We start from the raw sequence: 23246 nt of genomic DNA, 5'->3' as shown, positions 1-23246 counted from the left end.
GGAGCCAGTGCCAATTCTCCATCAGGTCGATCACATTTCATATGCACCCTCATGGATCTGGGTGCATTTTCTTTCTTTCTTTCTTTCTTTCTTTCTTTCTTTCTTTCTTTCTTTCTTTTTGCTAATGAAGAGTGAACTAGGGCTCCTAACACCTCCTCCTCCTGGGCATTCACTTCTCCTATTCCAAGGAATTGGTACATCAGGCAGGTTCCACTTGGTCCTTCTGTGTGGACAGACACATCACACGTCACCATCAGACTATCATATGTTCAAAGTTTTCTTTATTTGTACTCATCCATTTGGGGTGATGAAAATTTCAAGATGTGACTAAAACTTCATTCTTTGAAAAGTAAGATGTTATGTAAGGCATAAAGAGGTTAAGAATGCAGGCTCAGAAGACATACTGCTCACTTAAGCCTCAGGGTTTGGCATTTACACCAATCAACTAATTGTGCTTAGTTTCTTTATGACTTACACGCCCCACACATCATAAGTGCTCAGTAAGTGTTGGCATTGTGAAGATCAAACAGCACCACTGGTAAACCAGGTACAGATTTCAGAGACAGACACTGTACAGCCTCACAGTTGGGTGGATGCCACAGTGAATGTTCTAGATCACAAGGCCTGTGGGAACAAGTATGAGGATGGCAGTGGAATGGATGTCCTGTTATCCACTGATTATCCAAATGGTTAAAATTTACTTCTGGGTGCCACACCATTTCACAACATAGTGACTTCTGGCCTCTGACAGAAATGAATCAGACATTGGGGTAAGAAAAAAGAAAACTACCGTACATGCTGACACTGATGGAATGCTTCCTTCCACCCTGCAGGGAGACCCTTGAGATATCAGAAAAAAAAAGAGAACATCCTTTGATACAAGAAGATGAGCCTAAATCACACCTGTGGCTCAATCTCTCTACCCTGATCACCAGGAGAACCCACTCCTCTCATCTAAATGGTTTACTGTTCACACTTGTCCCCTAAACAGGTAAACAACAAAAAAAATCTCTCCAGATGTGTATTCAGCTGAATTAAGCTGCCAGTAAAGGACTTTTGTTCCTTGGCTGCATTCAAATTATGCAATGTAAGGGGTAAAGGAGTATAACACATATAAAACACGAGCATCAAACACACAAAATACCAGCTTTACACATTTCCTAAACCCAAAATTCACATTACAAAAGCAAATTATGAAAAAGCCATAATAGGAAATATAGTGGCATATTTCCCTCTTCCTCAATGGAAGTCACAACAACTATTAATATTTATTCCCCTGTGAAGTTCATTGTTCTAATTTCCACTATCAAAACAGGAAATTCTGTCCTTGAGGTCACCCAAAACTTATTATGTTGTGGCATTAGCAGCATCCTTGGTACTAAGACAAAAAGCTAAAAGCAGCCCATTCCATGTACAAAGGTATTGATCCATAAATAGCACAATAGGATCATTTCACTATTATCAAGTCTCCTGGGAGGTCCCCAAACGCTTTACCCAGTGGGTCCAGAGGTCATATACTCACAGCTGAGCAGGGTGGGCCCTTCTAGGTAGGAAGGCACCATGGTATAAGAGAAATTTCTACAAAATAAATAGAAGTTTATAGCATTGGAAGCCTTTTGCACTCTGTACATACATCAGGTGAACTAAGTGCAGTTTTCCAGGAGAAAAAAAATCAAAGTTACACTTAGGTAGCTTCATCTACTTCTAGATGGTTCTTTTTCAATACTGCTTCAACTCTCAACTCCAAAAAGCTCAGGAGGGGGAGAAATGACCCTCATCTCTCTGATCAGAGACTCCAACTTGTCACTCCATCAGTAGACTGAAGCCTACTGGTGCCAGGCTCTGCAACCCTCCTGGGCTTTAGGAGGCTGGCCTGTTGGCCTCAGTAAGAGTAGGTCAATGGCTGTAGAATGGATGCTGGCCACTTTCACTCCTTCTCTTTTCAAACTGCGTGTTCACATTTGACCATACAACTGCACAATTTTAAGTACTTTTTCCTTCAAGTCATAAACCCTTCATCTAGAATGATGTAGGTATGAAATATAAATTGCAAAAAGTATTATATTTTCATGAGGAATTTAACTTAAGTCCTCTTTCTACCACATGATTTTTCATGGATCATAAAGCTATTCTATAAAAGCTATTTCTGGTTCTTTTGCCTTACCAATTGGTAAAACTTTCACAGAATTTTAATCAGCATCCAACCATGTAACAAACTTGTGTTTGTCACGTAAAAGGGAAAAAGTGTAAGAAAGTAGAAACTTTTTCTGCTTAAATTTACAAATGGCAGATTCACAGTGAACTGGAACAAAAACAGCAGGGCTCTTCAGAAACTCGAGAAAATTTTGGACTGAGATCATAGAGAGTTCTTTCAACCAGCCATTTTCAGTGCTTCAAATTCTGAGTTGGAGGAAATGTGAGCTCATCCAGTGTGGCATTTCTCATGTTTGTAGGATCTTCACTCATCTTTTTACTATTAAGCTATCAAGAAAGGCCAAGAACACTGAAACTTAATAAAATCCTTGCATAAGATCCCTCACTCTCTGTGGTTCTCTCTGTTCCAGGTAGCATGATGTCATTTCTGAAGCGGTTCCTGAAGACAGCAAGATGGCAGATAACCAGAGCCACAAGAGGCTGTGCTAAGACGAAACCCATAACGTGTAACCTGATTTTAAATTACCACTGGTTTTACCAAACTTTTATGCTTTAGTTTATGAAAGAATCACAATTCCCCGTTACCGGCACCCAGACTGTTTCTCTACCTCTCGCGTGGGGAGCAGAAATACTGGTGTACCTTTCTGAACATTTGAGGGCTTGGACCTTTCTCCAAGTCTCCAAAGGTGGAGCTCCAGGCAGATGTGTCTTGGCAAAGCTTAACTGATGTGCGCCAAAGAGACAGAACCATTAGCGTCAAGTTTCTGCCAGGCACATTCACAACCTGTATTTTGCACAGCTGAAGATGACTGGTCATGGTGGATTTTACAAGATCACTATTTTTAGAATTATTTCCTTGGCCACCATTGGTGAAGAATGCAGGCATTCGTAAAAGGCTAATTTCCTTTAAAACTAAATTGGGGGGCAGCCCTGGTGGCACAGCGGTTTAGCACCGCCTGTAGCCCAGGGCGTGATCCTGGGGACCCTGGATCGAGTCCCACGTCAGGCTCTCTGTATGATGCCTGCTTCTCCCTCTGCCTGTGTCTCTGCCTCTCTCTCTGTCTCTCACGAGTAAATAAATAAAATCTTCAAAAAAAAAAAAAAAACTAAATTGGGGGGCAGCCTGGGTGGCTCAATGGTTTGGCGCCTGCCTTCGGCCCAGGGCGTGATCCTGGAGTCCTGGGATCAAGTCCCACATTGGACTTCCTGCATGGAGCCTGCTTCTCCCTCTGCCCGTGTCTCTGCCTCTCTCTCTCTCTCTGTCTGTCATGAATAAATAAATAAAATCTTAAAAAAAAAAACAACTAAAGTAGGGATTTTAAATAGGTTTTTATTTTTTTATTTTTAGGTTTTATTTATTTATTTGAGAGAGAGTGAGCAGGAGCGAAAGGGAGAGAGGATATGAACCAACCTCCATGCTGAGCACAGAGCCCGATGCCAGGCTCAATCCTATGACCTGGAGATCACAATCCAAGCCGAAATCAAGAGTTAGACACTCAACCAACTGAGCCACCCAGAGACTATATTGAAAACATTCATCTTAGGAATTTCCAATAAATTATAAACCTGATTTTAATCTACTATAAAACTGATCTTTACCAAACTATTTTGGACTCAAAGTCCAAAATATCATGCTGTAGGATTTATGAGTTAGCTTCTGCAGTGTTTCTCTGCAAAGGAGCCAGGATGACCCCGACATTCCTTTCTTCACTCTCACAGCTATACAGATCATGCTTTTCAATATACTCCTGGACAAGGTCTGGTACCAAGTAGCGAATGCTCTGGCCCCTTCTGAGAGCTCGCCGGATCTTTGTGGAGGAGATGTCATTGGTGATCCATTCATTTACCAGGTGAATGTTGTTCCGATGCTGCCACAGTGCATCGGATTCATAGATGAATTTCTGAGCATCATTTCCAGCCCGAGTAATACATACAAGTCCATAGTCTCCCACAATTTGGGTGATATCCTCACTTTTCCACAGATTGGGCACGCCAAAGGACTCCAGTAGATCTGCCCCACACAGCAGCTTTACCTTTGGCACATCTGGGAAAAAGAAGACACAGCTTCAGGGTCTGCTTTGCTAGTAACTCCCTGCACCAAAATGAACACAGCAGTGTGTTTTTCTGGCTACAGGGTTCATAGATCCCACCTGATCAGAATCAGATTCCCAGAAGAGATTTAGGACATGCAAAAGTTAAGGACCACTGCAGGAGAAATAAGCTCAAGGTGCCCTCTCCTCTCCTTCCCTCCCTCCATTCACAAAACTAACTAGGGGCATTTAGTGGGCACTCATACACACTGAATATGAAAATACAAAGGGGCTTGCTCAGCTCTAGAATCTTATCTACTGTAGTTGGTAAGTCTGATGAAACCTACAGACCTTTTGTTTTTGGCTCTAGCGATTTCTTTTGACTAAAATCTTGTCTCTGTTCAGCCCACTTCCTTTTCTGTCCAGGCCTTCCCCGCACAGGTGAATCCTGCTGGTGATCACAGCTCCCGGCCTCTAGTTTCTCTTGATGGTGTCTATAAAACAAGGCAATATAACATTTCTCTTCTCACAATGTTCAGCTAAAATACTGTCCTTCTGGAGATGTCTGAGAGCCTCTGACCCAGAGTTAAATGCTGTGTGATATGAAAAACATTTAACCAGGGCAGCCTGGGTGGCTCAGCGGTTTAGCACCCCTTCAGCCTGGGGCCTGATCCTGGAGACCCGGGATCGAGTCCCACATCGGGCTCCCTGCATGGAGCCTGCTTCTCCCTCTGCCTGTGTCTCTGCCCCTCTCTCTGTGTGTGTCTCTCATGAATAAATAAATACAATCTTTAAAAAATAATAAAAAAATTTTAAAAATTTAACCACAGGTACACCTGATGCCTGACCGGTCAGAAGGGATGCTTACCAGTCCCCAGTACCACCAGGTCAGCATGGATACTGGCCAGCAGTGCTGTGGACTGGCTGTCAGAAACAGAAAGCAAGGAGATCCTGGGAGCACAACAGATGGTAGCTATTACTATTCTAAGCTTTATGTGTGTTCCATAATAACAAGAGTTAACATTAGTTATTTACTATGTGCTAAGCATTACACTAAGTCCTTTGCATGGATTATTTGATTAAATTTTCTCAATATCCCGTGCCATAAATACCATTATTGTTATTATTATTCCAATAGTGGAGGGAAGTGAAGGCTTAGAGCTGCAACTCCAGCTACTGGTAGACTCCCTGGGACATAGGAGGCATTCTTTTTTTTTTTTTTTTTCAAGATTTTTATTTATTTATTTGAGAGAGAGAGCATGAGCAGGGGATAAAGACAGAGGGAGAAGTAGGCTCCCCACTGAGCAGGGAGCCCAATTTGGGGCTCGATCCCAGGATGCTGGGATTAGGACCTCAGCTGAAGGTAGACACTCAACGAACTGAACCACTTAGGTGCCCCCATGGGAGGCATTCAATAACAATCTTATTGAGTGAATGTTTTAGTTATTACAAAGCAACTCTTATTGCCCACTATTATATCAGAATTATTATCCCTATTAAGAGAGGAGAGCCCTGATTAATTTTCCCTAGGCCATATTTTCAAAAAGTGGGGCTCAAACTTGCAACTGTGAGATCAAGACCTGAGTCAAAATCAAGAGTCAGACAATCAACTGAGCTACCAGGTGCCCCTGCCCATGGCCATTTAGCTTATAAGTAGCCAAGACAGTATTTGAACCCCAGAAGTCTGGTTCCAGAGCCTATACTCTTGACCACTGAAGAATGTGGCTTGACCCACTTAATGGAGAACCACACGCCAAGGATAAAGTCCTAGAGGGGACAGGTGCCTAAAGCCTAAAAGGGACCACAGGCAGCTTATGTGTAGCTTTCTTGTGGACTGGCAGCAGGGTGCCCACTGCTTTACAACTGTGAAGTAACTTGAGCTAAATTTAGGGGAGCCAAATGTGGGTCCTTGTGCCTCTAACTCCCTTCCCTCTTGAGCAACTGAGTTAATATGTAACAGACAGTGAGGTTGCTGCAGAGCCAAAGAGGGAGGGCGGAGTAAGGTGGGCCTGCAGAAGCCTGGTGTTTGTTTTTGTTTTTAAAGATTTTATTCATTCATTCATAGAGACACACAGAGATAGAGAGGCAGAGACACAGGCAGAGGGAACCTGATGTGGGACTCGATCCCAGGTCTCCAGGATCACGCCCTGGGCTGCAGGTGGCGCTAAACCGCTGCGCCACCAGGGCTGCCCAAGCCTGGTGTTTGATAGGAGAATTTCTGGTCAATGAAAAGGGCAGACACCTCCCTGCCAAGCCTGAAAAGTTGCTCCTCTTGCTAGGCTGCTGTGCTGGATACTATCTGCTGGCTCAGTGGCAAATCCTGCCCTAAACACACTTCCCAGAGGATCTCACGGCATGTTCTCAATATGAGAGATTCTGCTAATGAAATTCACTCACAAGACTTGGAAGGAAGAAGGGAGGCAGAGGCCATCTTTCTGGGCTGTGGAGTGTGAGAAGCAATCTCTTATGGCACAAGCATGGTGGCCAGACTCTCTATTCCACTGTCGAGCCACCAACTCTAGGAGACTGGGACAGTTGAACAGCAGCATTTGTGGTGGCAGAGACAGGACCAGCTTCCTGAACACTCACTGCAGCTAAAGAGGTATGACCTTGGAACAAACCCCACTTCCCTGCTGCCAGCCCCTTGACACTTTTGCAGACGCACCTAAATCCCTTTCTGCTTAGAATAGTCAAGAGTGGTTTGGGGGCACCTGAGTGGCTCATTCACTTGAGAGTCTTGACTCTTAATATTGGCTTGGGTTGTGATCTCAGGGTTGGAGGATCGAGCCCCATGGCTGGCTCCATGCTCAGCATGGAGTCTGCTTGAGGATTCTTCCTCTCCCTCTGTCTTCCCCCCACTTGAGTGTGTGTGCACACATGCTCTCGCTTAAATAACATCTTAAAGAAAAAAAAAAAAAAACACTCAGTGGTTTCTATTTCCTGTCGAAACCCTAACTGATATGTTTCGAACCAGAAGGCTCAACTGTAAGAATAGACATTAGACAGGAAGGTTTTTCAGAAAGCTCTCCTATAATTAAGCTAATATCACATAATAATTAGATATTATTCACTCTCGTTTGTTTTGAAAGACTTTATTAATTCATGAGAGACACACAGAGAGAGGCAGAGACATAGGCAGAGGGAGAAGCAGGCTCCCCAAGGGGAACTTGATGCAGGATTCAACCCCAGGACCTCGGGATCATGACCTGAGCCAAAGGCAGATGCTCAACCACTGAGCCACCCAGGCGTCCCTCTAGTTTTTGAATCCTTACCTGGAACTGTTTCAAAGGTATGAGCACAGAGGTCTGAGACAACCCCCATATGCGGTCATGGGAGCGGCTCGTAAAATCAGGGCTGTCCATGACCAAGCACCATGGCTTCTCTTGCTTAAATTAGCTGCCTCTCTCTTTTATACTTAAGATTAATGACAACATCTTCTTAGGACTTTTGGGCACAGACAGGGCAGGCAGGCTTCTCTATGTGCTCTCTTTCATAAAGATACACACAGTAACAAGCATGCAAACATCTCAACGCATGATGAAAGGCATACAGGTAAACAGACCCCCCACATTCTGTTGCTGTGCTCCATACCCAAGAAATAACTGGACATGGGAATAGCACAGCCTAAGCCCTCCGACCTGAGTCAGTTTGCAAATCTGTATGTTCTACACTAACACTACTCCCCATCTACTACACTAACACTAACTCCCCATCACCCTGCACACTGTAAATTTTGATATTGCCAAATTGCCTTGTAAAAAGCCTTAATCCATTTGTATTGTCCATCTACAGTGTTTGCAAGAGCCCAGGCAGTAGTGAAACATGGCAGAAAGCCCCCAAACCATTTCCACACAACTGACAAAGCTGACTTCACCATGAATACCTTAGCACCTTAGCCGTCTCTACCCACTCCTTCTGAAGACTCTCCCAGGTGTCAACTTCCACCCATTCTGAACTCTTGGTGGCGAGTTCTGCCATGATAACTCGGTGGTGGGCAGAGATGAGTCCTTTCTTCTTATATGCATCACCAACAGGAGAAATTATGCCTTTGATAACTTTGTATTTTCCTGGATAAAGAGTCAAATTTCATGTGAGGTGTAACAAGTTACATTTTATGCACAGAAAATATTATCATTGATATGGTTTTATAACAGACCCTCCTCCCCCACTCCCCCATTTTTAAAACAGGGATTCAGGGTGCCTGGGTGGCTCAGTCGGTTAGGTGTCTGCCTTCGGCTCAGGTCATGACCTCAGGGTCCTGGGACTGAGCTCCACATTGGTTCCTGGCTCAGCGGGGAGTCTGCTTCTCCCTCTCCCTATGGGGCTCCCCCTGCTTGTGCTCTCTGTGTCAAATGAATTCAAATGAATAAGTAAAATCTTTAAAAAAATAAAATAAAACAGGGATTCAGGTTTATTCATAATTCATTTATAAACAAGGTGAAATAGAACATAAAATTCACCATTTTAACCATCTTAAGTACATGTTTCAGTGGCAAGCACATTTACACTGTGGTGCAGACCTCACCACTGTCTGTCTCCAGAACATTTTCATCTTTTCCAACTGAAACTTTGTCCCTACGAAACACTAACTCCCCATCACCCTGCCCACTGTAAATTTTGATATTGCCAAATTGCCTTGTAAAAAGCCTTAATCCATTTGTATTGTCCATCTACAGTGTTTGCAAGAGCCCATTTCTCCCCAACCTCTGACACTTGACACTATCAAGTATAAACATTTTTACTGATGTCATGGGCAAAAGAGATTTCATTTTTTATCTTAGTTCTCTGACTATTAGGATTATTAGTGAGATTGAACACCCATCCATCTATCTATTAGCGTATAGCATGATAATTTATGTAACAGAACATATTATGTAGGGGAGGAAAATAAGTTTTTCTCAACCCTCCTTGGGTCCCTGGCTGGGCCTGAAAATTAAACTGACAAAGACAGAAAAACATAAGAAAAATGTAGAAATTTACTTAAGAGAAGGTTTATGTGACACGGTGCCTTCATAAAGAAACGAAGACCCCAAGAAACAGTTAGACCTGAGTATTTTAATGAGAGGTTTGGTGAAGAGTGGACAGCCATAGAAAAACACGACAGGGCAGAGAGTATGAGGTAAGCATAGTCAACCCGGGGAAATTTAGCAAAGCCATTAGTTTACAATCTTCCAGGCATCCTTATGTCCTTAGCAATAAGGATATGTTCCTTCCCTCCTGGTACAGGGAAGGCAACCCTCACATGAAGGTTTTATGAGCTGTTTCAGCGGAGAAGGGTGGGGAGGAGGTCAGAGGGACCTTCCTGATTCTGCCATTTTTTTCAAACTCCTTCAGCTTAAAATATCCAACATGCCAAAGGGCCATATTTTGGGGCTGTGCCCTGGACCCTACCTGTTCCGTTCATGTAGTCCTTGGCCAACTCAAATAGCCTGAGATGCATGTTGGTGATAGGATTAAAGGAACCACAAGCAAGGAGAACCACTTCCATCTTTGAATTTTCCATGCTAAGAATTTGCAGTTGCTGATCTGAATGGCAAACTCCGACACTTTGCTTGTTGTCTGCAAAGGAGAAGAAAGGCAGGAAGTTCAGTTACAGGTCTTCAGGTGTCCTTCCATGTTCCCATTCCAAGTGGATGGACAAAGACACGTGGCTTCAATGACAAAGATGGCCCATTTCTCCACACTTCCTTTTTTGGTATTCATCTACAGCTCCTGCTATAAAGGGATAGCATCTCCTTTCCTCTCTCTGTGACTTGCTTTGTTTGTTTGTTTTTTATTGGAGTTCAATTTGCCAACATACACCATAACACCCAGTGCTCATCCTGTCAAGTGCCCCCGTCAGTGCCTGTCACCCAGTGTAACTTGCTTTGGACAAAAGAATGTGGCAAACCTAAGTGTGCCAATGCTGAGCAAGTCCTCTGAGGCTTTGCACACTTCCATACTCTTCTGGGCTCCTGCCTCTGCCATGAAAATAAGCCAGGGCCAGCCTGGTGGAGGATGATGGAACACAGGCCAGAGAGCTGCTACTCCTGCTGACAGCCAGCCAACTTCATTAGCTATATGGTGGAGGCCATCCCACACCAGCCAAACCACATACAACATGCTCAGACACACAGGCAAGCCCTGGTGAGATCAGCTGGGTCGGGCTTCCATCAACAAACTCACAAGCTGACCCTTAACTCCTGAGCAAAAGTAAATGCTTATTATTGGACGCTGCGAAGTTTTGTGATACACTACTGTGGTCACAGTTAACTGATACAATGACATTATCAACTATCAAATAAATGGGACTCCCCAACAACCTGCCCTTCAAAACAGTAGTCGGCCTCTTTGTCAACATGATCACATTATCACTTTTGGCCCAGGAACAGTTTACAAACTCTTTTTCGTTTATTCCACTTGACCCTTCCACAACCCTAATGAAGTAAAGACAATGAATTTAAAATTTTATTTTATTATTTTTTAAGATTTTATTTATTTATTCGTGAGAGACACAGAAAGAGAGAGGCAGAGATACAGGCAGAGGGAGAAGCAGGCCCCACGCCGGGAGCCCGACGTGGGACTTGGGACTTGGGACTTGATCCCGGGACCCTGGGGTCACGCCCCGGGCCGAAGGCGGCGCTAAACCGCCGAGCCACCGGGGCTGCCCCCTAAAATTTTATTAAATGCATTCATGTATACAGATTTAGAAATCACAGGGCAGCAAAAGACCCATAACAAAAACCAAGAGTCCTCAACCACATCCTGCTCACCAACTCCCCTATGCATCTCCTTTTTTTTTTTTTTTTAAATGCATCTCCTTTAAAAGCAACTACTTTGAACTTTTTCAACTATTTCTTCTGGTAACTCTACCATAATTCTACATTATGTACTTATAATGCTATTTTAAATTTATCCAATGTAAACAGTGCCTATTTACTTTCTATAATTACCTATGAGAATTAGCTGTCATAAACCCTTACTATCTATTCCCAAAACTTTTTATCTCTACATAATTTCTAGTCTATGTTGAACATCGTCTTCTCCCAGGACTATGAAGTTACTACTTCTAGACTCCTGTGTTAACAGTGAGAGCTCCAACGTCACTTCCAATTCTGGGTCCTTTGAAGGTGACTTAACATTTTTCCTTCCTTGAAGCTTGTGAAATCTTCTCTTTGTCCCCAGTGTTGTGAAATTTTACAGTGATATCCTCTAGTGTGGTTCTATTTTCATCCATTGTGTTGGGCATTACGCAGGCCCTTTCAATCTCAAAATTCATAGACTTCAGTTCTGGGAGAGGCCCTTGAATTACTTCACTGATGACTTTCCACCTTCCATTGTCTGTTCTCTTTGGAAATGCCTATTATTTGAAACTGAAACCTAGACTGGTCTTCTAATTTTCTTTTCCCTTCTATTTTTTCCCTTCCTGCCTTCATGCTCTAATTTCTAGATATCCTCAACTTCACCTTCCAATCCATAGGTCGAGCTTTTCATTTGTTATTATACTCTTTGATTTCTAAGAACTTTGTCCTCTAAATGTTCCTTTTTATGGTGTTCTGTTGTTTCACCAATGTATTCTCTTATCTTTCTACCAACATGAATGATAAATTTTAAATTTCTTTCAAAAAGAGCTGATAGGAAGTTCTGAGTGAGTGAATCAGGCCTGTGCACAGTGGGCTTAATTGTATGGTCAGCTGGTAGTCAATGTTGCAGGTCTCGTCCCTTGGACTGGTCAGATTCTACAGAAAAGTATCCTCCAATCTCTTTTCTGTTATAGCACAATAATAAGAACCCATGCTCTCTGGGGTTGGCTGGGGTTGGCTGAGTCAGTAGAGCATGTGACTAGATCTCAGGGTTGGGAGTCCAAGCCCCATGTTAGATGTAGAGAATTTATGCTCTGAATTCAGACTGCCTGCATAGATATCACAGCTCTGAGGCAGCTGGGTGCTCAGTTGGGTAAGCATCTGCCTTCTGCTTGGGTCGTGATTCCAGGGTCCTAGGATTGAGCCCACATCGGCCCCCTGCTCAGCGGGGAGCCTGTTTCTCCACCTCACTCTGCCAGCTGTTTGCCCTGCTTGTCCTCTCTGCCAACTGGATGAATAACATATGAAAAGAAAGGAAGGAAGGAAGGAAGGAAAGGAAGGAAGGAAGGAAGGAAGGAAGGAAGGAAAGGAAGGAAGGAAGGAAGGAAGGAAGGAAGGAAGGAAGGAAGGAAGGAAGGAAGGAAAGAGAGAGAGAGAGAGAGAAAGAAAGAAAGAAAGAAAGAAAGAAAGAAAGAAAGAAAGAAAGAGAAAGAAAGAAAGAAAGAAAGAAAGAAAGAAAGAAAGAAAGAAAGAGAGGGAGAGAAGAAAGAAGAAAAGAAAAGAAAAAAAAGAAAAAAAAAAGAAAGAAAAAAGAAAAGAAAAGAAAAGAAAAGAAAAGAAAAGAAAAGAAAAGAAAAGAAAAGAAAAAAAAAAGAAAGAAAGAAAAAAAGAAAAGAAAAGAGAAGTCACAGCTTTAATACCTACTTGGGCTGGATGACCTTGGACAACCTGACCCTAACCTAAACTTCCTTTGTCTCAATCTTAAATAATAGTACCTACCTCACAACTGTGTGAACAATAAATGATACATGCACAGTGCATAAAACTGCCTTTGATAATAAATAAGCTGTGAATATAGCTACTATTATGTTGCATACCATGTTGCTACAGTTCAACTCTTTGTAATTTAAATACCATCAATTTCAAATGGTTCAACAAATATTTAATCCACTTTCTGGAAGCTTTTTTTCCTGGAACTTTCTCTAATCTGGGCCGAAAATCTGTAATCCTTTGTATAGCTGTCATCTGGAAACCTTTTCCTCTCTCTCCTGAGTCAGATACCTTATTTCTTAGGGCCACATCAGGGCTTTCTTGTTTTATGTCCCAATTTTTCTAGAATGTATCCATGAGTAGCCTCATAATAAAGAGTGCATGGGAAATGTCTTTCCCTTCCTTCAGAGATGATTAGTTTAGTTGAGAAAATGTACGATGAAATGATTTTCTTTTAAAATTAGGAAGGGGGGATCCCTGAGAGGCGCAGCGGTTTGGCGCCTGCCTTTGGCCCAGGGTGTGATCCTGGAGACCCGGGATCGAATCCCACATCGGGCTCCCTGCATGGAGCCTGCTTCTCCCTCTGCCTGTGTCTCTGCCTCTCTCTCTCTCTCTCTCTCTGTCTCTCTCTCTGTGACTATCATAAATAAATAAAAAATTAAAAAAATAAATAAATAAAATTAGGAAGGGGCACCTGGGTGAGTCAGCTGGTTAAGTGTCTGCCTTTGGCTCAGGTCATGATCCTGGGATCCTGGGGTTGAGCCCCAGTTGGACTTCCTGCTCAGCAGGGAGCCTGCTTCTCCCTCTCCCTCTGTCCCTCCTCCTGCTCATTCTAATAAAATCTTTAAACAAAATTTAAAAATAAAATTAGGAATGCATTTTCTCATTGTTTTCTAGCATCCAACAGTGCAGCTAAAAGTCTAATGCCATTTTGATTCTTGTTCTTTTTTTTCCATGACTTTTTTCTTTTTGGCAGATTTGTGGGGTGTCCTCTTTATTTTTTTTTTAAGATTTTATTTATTTATTCATAAGAGACACACACAGAGAGAGAAGCAAAGACATAGGAGAGGGAGAAGCAGGCTCCATGCAGGGAGCCTGATGAGGGACTCGATCCTGGATCCCAGGATCATGCCCTGAGCCAAAAGCAGATGCTCAACTGCTGAGCCATCCAGGCATCCCTGGGGTGTCCTCTTTATACCCAGTGCTCCAAAATGGCATAATGTTATATCTTAGTGGGGTTATTTTTCAGTCATTGTGCTGGAAATCAGTTGAAGTGGTTCTCAATGTTCCACTATGGCATATGGATTATTTTGAGTGGAAGGCATGTGAGACCCTGCGGGCTCAAGAGAAATTCTTGCCCCTCCCAACTACAAAGAAGAATCTAAATTGGGGGGTCTTTCCCAGAATAAGGGTTATTATCAGAGATAAATTTTATCTGAGTGACCCATCTGAATGGCAGGGCAAACATCTAACTACCAAACATCTGTGAAGTACATTCCTTTCCTCTGAAGACCCAGACCCCCACCCCCTTCTCCTTAGTTCAGAATGACATAATATGCCTCATTCTGTCTGTCTTTGGAATTTCCATGTCTATGTGGATTCCCCAAATGTACTCTATTAAATTTTATTTTCTCCTCTTAACCTCTTTCATGTCAATCTGATTCTTAGTCCTGTTAGAAAGACCTCTGAGAGGGCAGCAGCCCTGGTGGCGCAGCAGTTAAGCACTGCCGGCAGCCCAGGGTGTGATCCTGGGGACCCAGGATGGAGTCCCGCATTGGGCTCCCTGCTCGGAGCCTGCTTCTCCCTCTGCCTGTGTCTCTGCCTCTCTCTCTCTCTCTCTCTCTCTGAATAAATTAAAAAAAAAAAAAAAAAGACCTCTGAGAGAACAGGAATTCTTGCTCTCCGACAATGAACCTTTCCATCCCCTCAAAGTCAAATCACTCAGTTCTGGGTTATTATTTTTTTTTTATAAACATTGCTTACTATTGCAAAATAGTTAGCTGTTATTGTAAAGTTTTTTTTTAAGATTTTATTTATTTATTCATGACAGATACAGAAAGAGAGAGAGAGGCAGAGACATAGAGGAAGAAGTAGGCTTTATGCAAGGAGCCCAATGCGGGACTCAATCCTGGATCCCAGGATCACACCCTGAGCCAAAGGCAGACACTCAACCACTGAGCCACCCAAGCGACCCTGTTATTATAAAGTTTTAAAAAATACTCTTATACATCCAAATTATGTTTCAAAATAATTATTCTGAGAGCTTTTAAATATAATTTCAGTGATGCCAAATTGCTTCAAGTATTTTGGGGACTTTGGAGAATTACTTGTAGAGGTCAGAGTTGGTTTTTTTTTTTTAATATTTTATTTAAATTCAATTTGTCAACATATAGTTGGGTCAGAGTATTTTTATAATTAATGTAGAAATACAATAAACAGCAATAAACAAACAATTGCATGATACTTTTCTATGAATAAAATGCTTTCACACACAAGATCATTTACTCTTCACCACACAAACACACAGAAATTTGGCCAAAGTCATTGAGCCTGTTACAAAAAATAAGCTATTGTTAGGTATTTCATTTTTCCAGTTAATCTTCTATCATTGGACATTTAGGTTTTTCTAATTTTTCAGTATTACAAGCATCTCAGAGAAAAAAAAATGGTTGAGAATGAGCTGGAAATTAAGGCTATAAAACACCTCACTGGGGACACCTAGTTGGCTCAGCGGTTGAGCATCTGCCTCTGGCCCAGGGCGTGGTCCTGGAGTCCAGCGATAGAGTCCCATGTCCGGCTCCCTGCATGGAGCCTGCTTCTCCCTCTGCCTATGTCTCTGCCTCTCTCTCTGTGTGTATCTCTCATGAATGGATAAATTTAAAAATCTTAAAAAAAAAAAAAAAAACCTGTTTCTTTAAAAAATAAAAACACCTTTCTGTGCACTTCTAAAATTTGCCCATGCCCACAAGACCTGTATCTGGACAGCTCAATAGTGTTATAGCCCAATATAGTGTTCAGACCCAACTGTTAGGGTGACCAATTCACTTCTGCACAGATTCTGTGCTCTCATTGGACAAAGCTAGGGAGTGCCAGAACCAGGGCTAGCATCTCAGTTTCCTGACTCTTAGGCTCTCTCATTGAGAAGAAAAATGGGAGATAAACCAGAGCTCTACACACTGGAAATGAGCCCTTCTAGCTGAGGAGCTGAGGAATATGCACGTGAACCCCTTAGGCAACGAGAACCTTCGAAGCTTTCTGAGCAATGGAGTGACAATAGGGTCCTATAAAAACAAGTTTTAGAAAAATAAGAAGACATAAGTACTTGAAACTATTATACAGGGACACCTGGGTGGCTCAGTGGTTGACTGTCTGCCTTCAGCTCAGGGCATGATCCCAGGGTCCTAGAGTCCCACATAGAGCATGATCCCAGAGTCCCACATAAGGCTCCCCGTGGGAAGCCTGCTTCTCCCTCAGCCTATGTCTCTGCCTCTCTCTCTGTGTCTCTCATGAATAAATAAAATCTTAAAACAAAACAAAACTTTGAAAAAAACCCCAAAAACCTTTATTCAGTTTTACCAGCTTAACCAAATACTTGGTTCCATTTGCAACCTCCTCATCTGTAAAATAGGGACGATGACAACCAATTTCAGTTACTTTGAGGATGAATTCTGAGAACAGTACATGGCAAAGTGCTTAGCATATTGCCTAGCACAGTGTAAAAATAAATGGTAGTTGTTATTTATGGGGAAAGTGACAATACTGATGACGGTGATACTATGGGATTAATTGGAAGGGGCAAAACAAGACAGGAAGGCCAGTTACAAAGTCATGTGTGCCTCAATTTAAGTAGTCAGTGAGAATGGAAATAAACATTTTTTTTTTTAATGAGTTAATTTGTAGGAATGATTTAAATGTCCTTTCAATTATTAGCCTAAGGATGATACCAGGATTCACTTGAAGTTCATTCCCACTCCTCCCATCCCTAACCCCAATTCCCATACAAAGTGCCTATGGCATTATGGGGTGGTGGTGATTATAACATCCCCAATAGCACCCTAGGCCCACATGGAAATCTGGGTAACTAGAGCAGTTCCAGCCTCACCCACCTCAAGTTTCAGGCACCACTCCCCACAGGAGACTGAGCTGTGAGCAGCAAGAACAATAAAGCTGAGAACAGATGGTATGGGCCCCCAAGGGAGCTGCCTGCTGTTCAGGGAAGGACTGAACAAACAGCTTGGAGCCCCTCCCCAGCCTTGGGGATGCACTCAGGTTTCTAGGTCCTCCCCAGGAGAAAGGCTGGGGAAGGAACTATGGGAAACTGATCTCTCAAATAAAGGAAGCCTTCGCTCTTGTCACATTCACAATCCATCTCAAATATCCAGCTCAGTTCTATTAATTCACAGTGAACACAGCCAGCCTGAAATTGAACCTTCAAAACCACACAAGAATTAAGTTACAGGGAGCTTCCATCATAGCCCAGGGTGGCTTTAGAAGAACAAGGATCTGTCCCTCTCCAAGGAAAAGAACTTCTTCTGTTATCACTGCAGGGTACAGAGTACTTGCACTGGGAAGGGGGGCAAGCTGGTGACAAATGGATATAGAAGTAGTCTGGAAGCTCTAACAGGGCTGCTTTGGATCCTCTGCCTTGCTCCAGGTGCTTAAGGACCACCGTCCCCATGATTCACTTCTGTCTGGCGCACATGGCGTATCATCTGCACTGCTGGCTGCCGAGATCACGCAGGCTCAGGCTGTGAGTGTCCCTCCCCAGCTCACTAGGACAAAAAGCCCATTTCTTCCTAAGATAGTCTTGACATTTAACTAAAATTTACTTTCAATTTTTAAAACCTTTTCTTTAATTGAAGTATACTTGACATAATAATCACTTTCTTAAGTTTTAAAAACTAATATGTAAACATTAATGAAACATTTGGGAAACATTAAGCCAATTTTTAAAATGTTAACATTTAAAAAAATAGTTAATTGTCTTTTCTTGTCACATGAAGTGTTCAATGATTAAATCTATGTTGGTTGACTATTAAAATAACATGATTGACTTGACAACTGATCAGAATTTATACCTCTAAAAAGATGCTATTCCTTTCAAAATAGTCATGTTAGGCCTATAACTATATCCTAGTTATAACAATGTGCCATTGCCAGTCTGAGGGTATATTTTCAAATTGTCTTTTTTTTTTTTTAGTACTTTCAATAGGGATAAATCTTTGTCTTTGGAGGACAGATTTGATTTCTATGAATACCCTAAGGTCATTCAGTGCTGAATCTGATTAATGAAATAATCAAAGTAAATAATACAGTTTATGGTAAAGAAAGAGAACTATTAGTTATTGCAGAAGATCTACTTATATGCACGGAAACTATGTACAGGTAATCTCAAAAAGAATTTCAAAAATGAGCAGAAACAGCAGACTTCATTTGATTCTGTAAATTGCGGTAGGTAGGTTTACTGTTTATTACACTCAATATGTTACACTCAGTATAAACCATCTGGCCAGAGACAGAGCTAGCACAGCACAGAGGCATGGTTAGGACTCTTGGACCTGGTTCAAAATTCTAGCTCTATGACTTGTTTTATTTGTCCTTAGATAAGATGCTTCATCTTTCTGAGTCTTGCTTGCCTCATTTATAAAATGGGGAACCACAGTCCCTACCTCACAGGATTTTGTGCATACTTTTTAAAGAGATTTTATTCATTTACTTAGAGAGAGAGAGAGAGAGAGAGAGAGACCGAGCAGGGATAGGGGGAGTGGGAGAGAATCTCAAGCAGACTCCCCGATGAGCACAGAGCCCAACATCGGGCTCAACCAAACCCAACCAGAGGCAAATCCAAGAGTCAGATGCCCAACCAATTGAGCTACCTAGCATCCCGGATTTTGTGCATATTAAATGAGAAAGTGAATAAAAAATGTTTGACATATTTGTCTTTTTTTTTTTAAGATGTATGATAGACAGAGAGAGAGAGAGAGAGGCAGAGACACAGGCAGAGAGAGAAGCAGGCTCCATGCCAGGAGCCCGACATGGGACTCGATCCCAGGACTCCAGGATCGCGCCCTGGGCCAAAGGCAGGCGCGAAACCGCTGAGCCACCCAGGGATCCCCAACACATTTGTCTACTAATGATGGCTATTAACTTTTACTAGTGCCTGTGGGTTGTCTTACAACATTATCCTACAGTCATGATAAAGGAACCAAGGTTCTAAAGATTCCTTAACGACCAGTATCAATGGGCAACCCGGGTGGCTCAGCAGTTTAGCACCGCATTCAGTCCAGGGTGTGATCCTGGAGCTCCGGGATCGAGTCCCACGTCAGGCTCCCTGCATGGAGCCTGCTTCTTTTCTCTGCCTGTGTCTCTGCCATTCTCTCTCTCTCTGTGTGTCTCTCATGAATAAATCAATAAAATCTTTAAAAAAAAAAAAAAAAAAGACCAGTATCAACAGTGCCTGCTACATAGTAGGAGCTCAATAAATGGTAGCTATTATCCTCAGTGAAGTATTATTAGACATAATTTTGCTCTAATAGGATGGATCTCAAGTCATCCTTGTTGTGTTTAAAACTTTATCTCCATGGTATAATGTAATGTTGTTAGAAAAAAGAACCTAAATTTGTTTTCTTGAAGCCATTTCATCACTAACGAAGTAATAAATGTAACTCACTGTGTCCCATGCAGCCAAGTGACAGTGTTCTTATTTGGGACCATCGCTCTGGTCCTCCAGTTTTATGTTCTGCTAAGGTAAGTTCTTTCACCAGCCAACCTCTCACCTGGCAGCTCAGCATGCCTATCTTATCTCTGGAGACAGGTGGGGTGTGCTCTGCAATTCCTGTTAGGTGTTTTTTTTTTTTTTTTTCCTGTTAGGTGTTTAACTGCAGCCTGTCCCGTTGTTCTTACCCCTATTATCAATGGTGGTCACCTGCTCCACCTCTTTGAAAAGTCAAAAATCTCAACACAAAAAGAATAGTTGGGATTTGGGCAGACCGAGTTTAACTTAGTCAACACTTATTTCTTGTAGTACTAGAAGCCATTAAATGCGAGACAATAAAGGCACCAAGGTTATAATTTATGGATTTTCTAGAGACCAGTCCTGACAGCCTAGCATGAGTTATGAGTTAACTGTCTCCAGGGCTGAGGGTGACGCAGGCATATGTGACCAGATTATGACCTGACATATTATTTCAGATTCTATGGAGGACATTAGCCTTGGCAGAAAAAGTCAGCTAATAACTGAACAAATGAAGCACATGCCATTTGATACAATCATAATTTTAAAATTGCAGCTCTAAAAATGTGGAAATTCCAAAACAATCTTAAAATCCACTGAAGTGACAAGAAAGAAAGGGAAACTGTGACACTCACTGTAATTAGCCTAATTTAAACTTGCCAATGTCTGTCATAGGAGTTTTGTGTGCAGTAAGGCCTACTTCCTTACTCCAGAAGGCCAGAATTTCCACAATGTATTTTCTCACCAAAATAACCAGTTAACATGAATTAGAAAAATGGTAAACATTATTCATCCACCAACTGTAAATATTAACAACTCTTCATGTTACTTGCGGGCTGTTTTCAGACTATTAATTTGCAGTCATGTAAAGGAACCAAGGTTCGTGAGTTGCCTGGAGCCAAATGAACCTTGGGCTAGAATTAGGATTAGAATTCAAGGGTTAGTGCCTTCTGTATTTTGCTTATAGAGTAAATTTCTTCCAGTAATAGATAAATTACTTAGATGACCCAGTGTATTGATTTTAGGCCCAGATCTTCCCGATATTGCAGGCAACCTCTCCTTACCAACCTGGTTGGTAATATCATCTTTACTTTCTTCACAATTGGTAAGTGTACATTTATTATTAAGTACTTATTAAGTGCCTATTATTTGCCAGACACTGGACCTCCTGCCCCTTTGGGAGCTCAAATCGCAACTTAGGAAAAAATTCACATTTAAAATTCAGGTGAAAAAAAATAATAATAATAAAATAAAATTCAGATGAAGGGACGCCTGGGTGGCTCAGTGGTTGAGCATCTGCTTTTGGCTCAGGTTGTGATTCTGGGGTCCTGGGAACGAGTCCCGCAGGGAGCCTGTTTCTCCCCCTGCTGTGTCTCTGCCTGTCTCTCATGAATAAATAAATAAAATCTTTTAAAAAATAAAATAATAGGGATCCCTGGGGGATTCAGCAGTTGAGCGTCTGCCTTCGGCTCAGGGCATGATCCTGGGGTCCTGGGATCAAGTCCCACATCAGGGTCCCTGCTTGGAGCCTGCTTCTCCCTCTGCCTGTGTCTCTGCCCTTCTCTCTCTCTCCCTCTGCCTGTGTCTCTCATGAAGAAATAAATAAAATCTTAAAACTAAATAAATAAAATAAAAAAATAAAATAAAATAAAATAAAATAAAATAAAATAAAATAAAATAAAATAAAATAATAAAGTGAAATTCAGGTGAAGGAAAATTTTTTAAGTTCCTTAGTAATAGTTTTGGTTGTTCTAAAAAAAATTTTTTTAAGATTTATTTATTTATTCATGAGAGATACAAAGAGGCAGAGACACAGGCAGAGAGAGAGAGAGAGAAGCAGGCTCCATGCAGGGAGACTGATGTGGGACTTGATCCTAGGTCTCCAGGATCATGCCCTGGGCCAAAGGCAGGCACCAAACCTCTGAGCCACCAAGGCATCCCTGGTTGTTCTAAAATTTGAGTATGAAACTAAACTAAGTTAAATACAACTACGCTGTGTTGGTATTATAAAATTCTTTAGTTATAAAAAAATACCAGATTCATTTATTCATTTAATGATTACTGGACAGAATACTGTATTGAAAACCAGGGACAATTTGAAATGCATAAAGTGACAGAGAAGTGTTGGACTCTAAAATGTGAAGTTTTAGGAATATCTTAATTAAATAATCTACATTTTGATTACATTTTCTATGTGTGTACTTCTAAGAGTAATGCCTGATTTAAATAAAAACTATGTCCAAGATTTTTTTTTTAAGGATTTATTTTAGAGAGAGAGTGTGTACACATGCACGCAGGGGTGGAGGTGGAAGGGTAGAGTGAGAGGGAGAGAAGCAGACACACCAATGAGTGTGGACCCCCACAAGGCTCTATCTCAGGACCCTGAGAAAATGATCTGAGCTGAAATCAAGAATCGGACACTTAACCAACTGAGCCACTCAGGCACCCCTAAATTTTTTTTAAGGTTTTATTTTTTTTAAGTAATCTCTACACCCAACATGGGGCTCGAACACACAACCACAAGATCAAGAGTCACATGTTCACCAACTGAGCCAGCCAGGTGCCTCTAAATTTTTTTAATGAAAAAATAGCCATTGGGGGGCACCTGGGTGGCTCAGTTACACGTCTGACTCTTGATCTCAGCTCAGGTCTTGATTTCAAGGTTGTGAGTTCAAGCCGTGCACTGGGTTCAGTACTGGGCTCCACATTGGGTATGGAGCCTACTTAAAAAAAAATAATAAAAAGGTACTGAATGCCTCAGGCACTGTTCTAGAATCTCCTGCGGAATCCCAGTTGAACAAGAGGCAACATATGTGATGGTAGAAAGTACTAGCTTTGGAAACAGAGGAAGGCCAGTTGAAACATTCACTCCACAACAAGAGTTACCTAATTTCTCTGAGCTTCCTGATCCTCATTTATAAAAGGGAAATAAAAGGTTGCCCGCTGGGTGCTCAGTTGGTCAAGCATCCAACTCTTGGTTTGGGCTCAGGTCATGATCTCAGGGGTCGTGGGACTGAGCCCTCTTAGCAGGAAGTTTGCTTGGGATTCTCTCTTGCTCTTCCTCTGTCCCTCCCCTTCTACATATGCATGCATACGCTCTCTCTCTAAAATAAATAAATCTTAAAAATATAAAATATAAAGTGGAGAGAAAAATACCTGTTCAGTTTTGCTAAAGTTCAAATGAGACAATGAAATCATGAAAAAAGCAATCAGAGTTCTCATCATTCAATGCCAATAATGAGAACACAACCCCATGTCAAAGGAAAAACCTTAGCCTGGCTAGGTTTTGAGCATGTGTCCCACAGGAGTGAGGCAAGGGAACATCCCCTATCGAGGTTTGCATTCAAGAATTTCTTTCTGAGATAATTACATCCAGTAAATGGATGCTGTTCTGCTGTCTTTCTAGGTTTTACTGTGCTGCTTACGCAGATGGAACCAGTCCCGCAGGCACTAAAGAGGATATTTGCTGTATTTGGTGTGGGATCCTTTGGTGAAGGAGTCTGTACCATGGTGTTAACAGTTTTGGCAACTGACTGTGTGTGTTGTTAAATAATGAAATTTCTCAACGGCTCATCTTACTCTGAAACTGTGTCTATATATAATACATCATCAATCTTCAATATTTATTTTCTCCTCACACTAAAAATAGAGATATGTAGAGACAAAATTCCTTTTTTTTTTATAAATTTTTATTTATTTATGATAGTCACACACACACACAGAGAGAGAGAGAGAGGGGGGCAGAGACACAGGCAGAGGGAGAAGCAGGCTCCATGC

The 23246-nt window shown here is 41.9% G+C and overlaps 1 protein-coding gene across 3 annotated transcripts in view; it reads right to left on the bottom strand.

Moving 5' to 3' along the window:
• Positions 1 to 264: 264 nt before the first annotated feature.
• NMNAT1 (nicotinamide nucleotide adenylyltransferase 1) overlaps positions 265 to 23246 on the bottom strand; it is a 31477-nt gene continuing 8495 nt past the window's right edge. For all 3 annotated transcript variants that reach the window (XM_072731253.1, XM_026005055.2, XM_072731252.1), the window contains 4 exons: positions 9576 to 9743; positions 8068 to 8251; positions 4536 to 4678; positions 265 to 4198 (listed from right to left, as the gene is read on the bottom strand). In XM_072731253.1, the coding sequence (XP_072587354.1) occupies positions 3798 to 4198; positions 4536 to 4678; positions 8068 to 8251; positions 9576 to 9687 (840 nt within the window). In that variant the 5' untranslated portion in view covers positions 9688 to 9743 and the 3' untranslated portion in view covers positions 265 to 3797. The remainder of the gene's footprint in view (positions 4199 to 4535; positions 4679 to 8067; positions 8252 to 9575; positions 9744 to 23246) is intronic.

The sequence above is a fragment of the Vulpes vulpes genome, chromosome 12 (genome assembly GCF_048418805.1).
Source record: "Vulpes vulpes isolate BD-2025 chromosome 12, VulVul3, whole genome shotgun sequence".
In the NCBI taxonomy this organism is placed as follows: Eukaryota; Metazoa; Chordata; class Mammalia; order Carnivora; family Canidae; genus Vulpes; species Vulpes vulpes.
The sequence above is the reverse complement of the archived record's forward strand: the minus strand, read 5'-3'. Positions and strand labels throughout refer to the sequence as shown.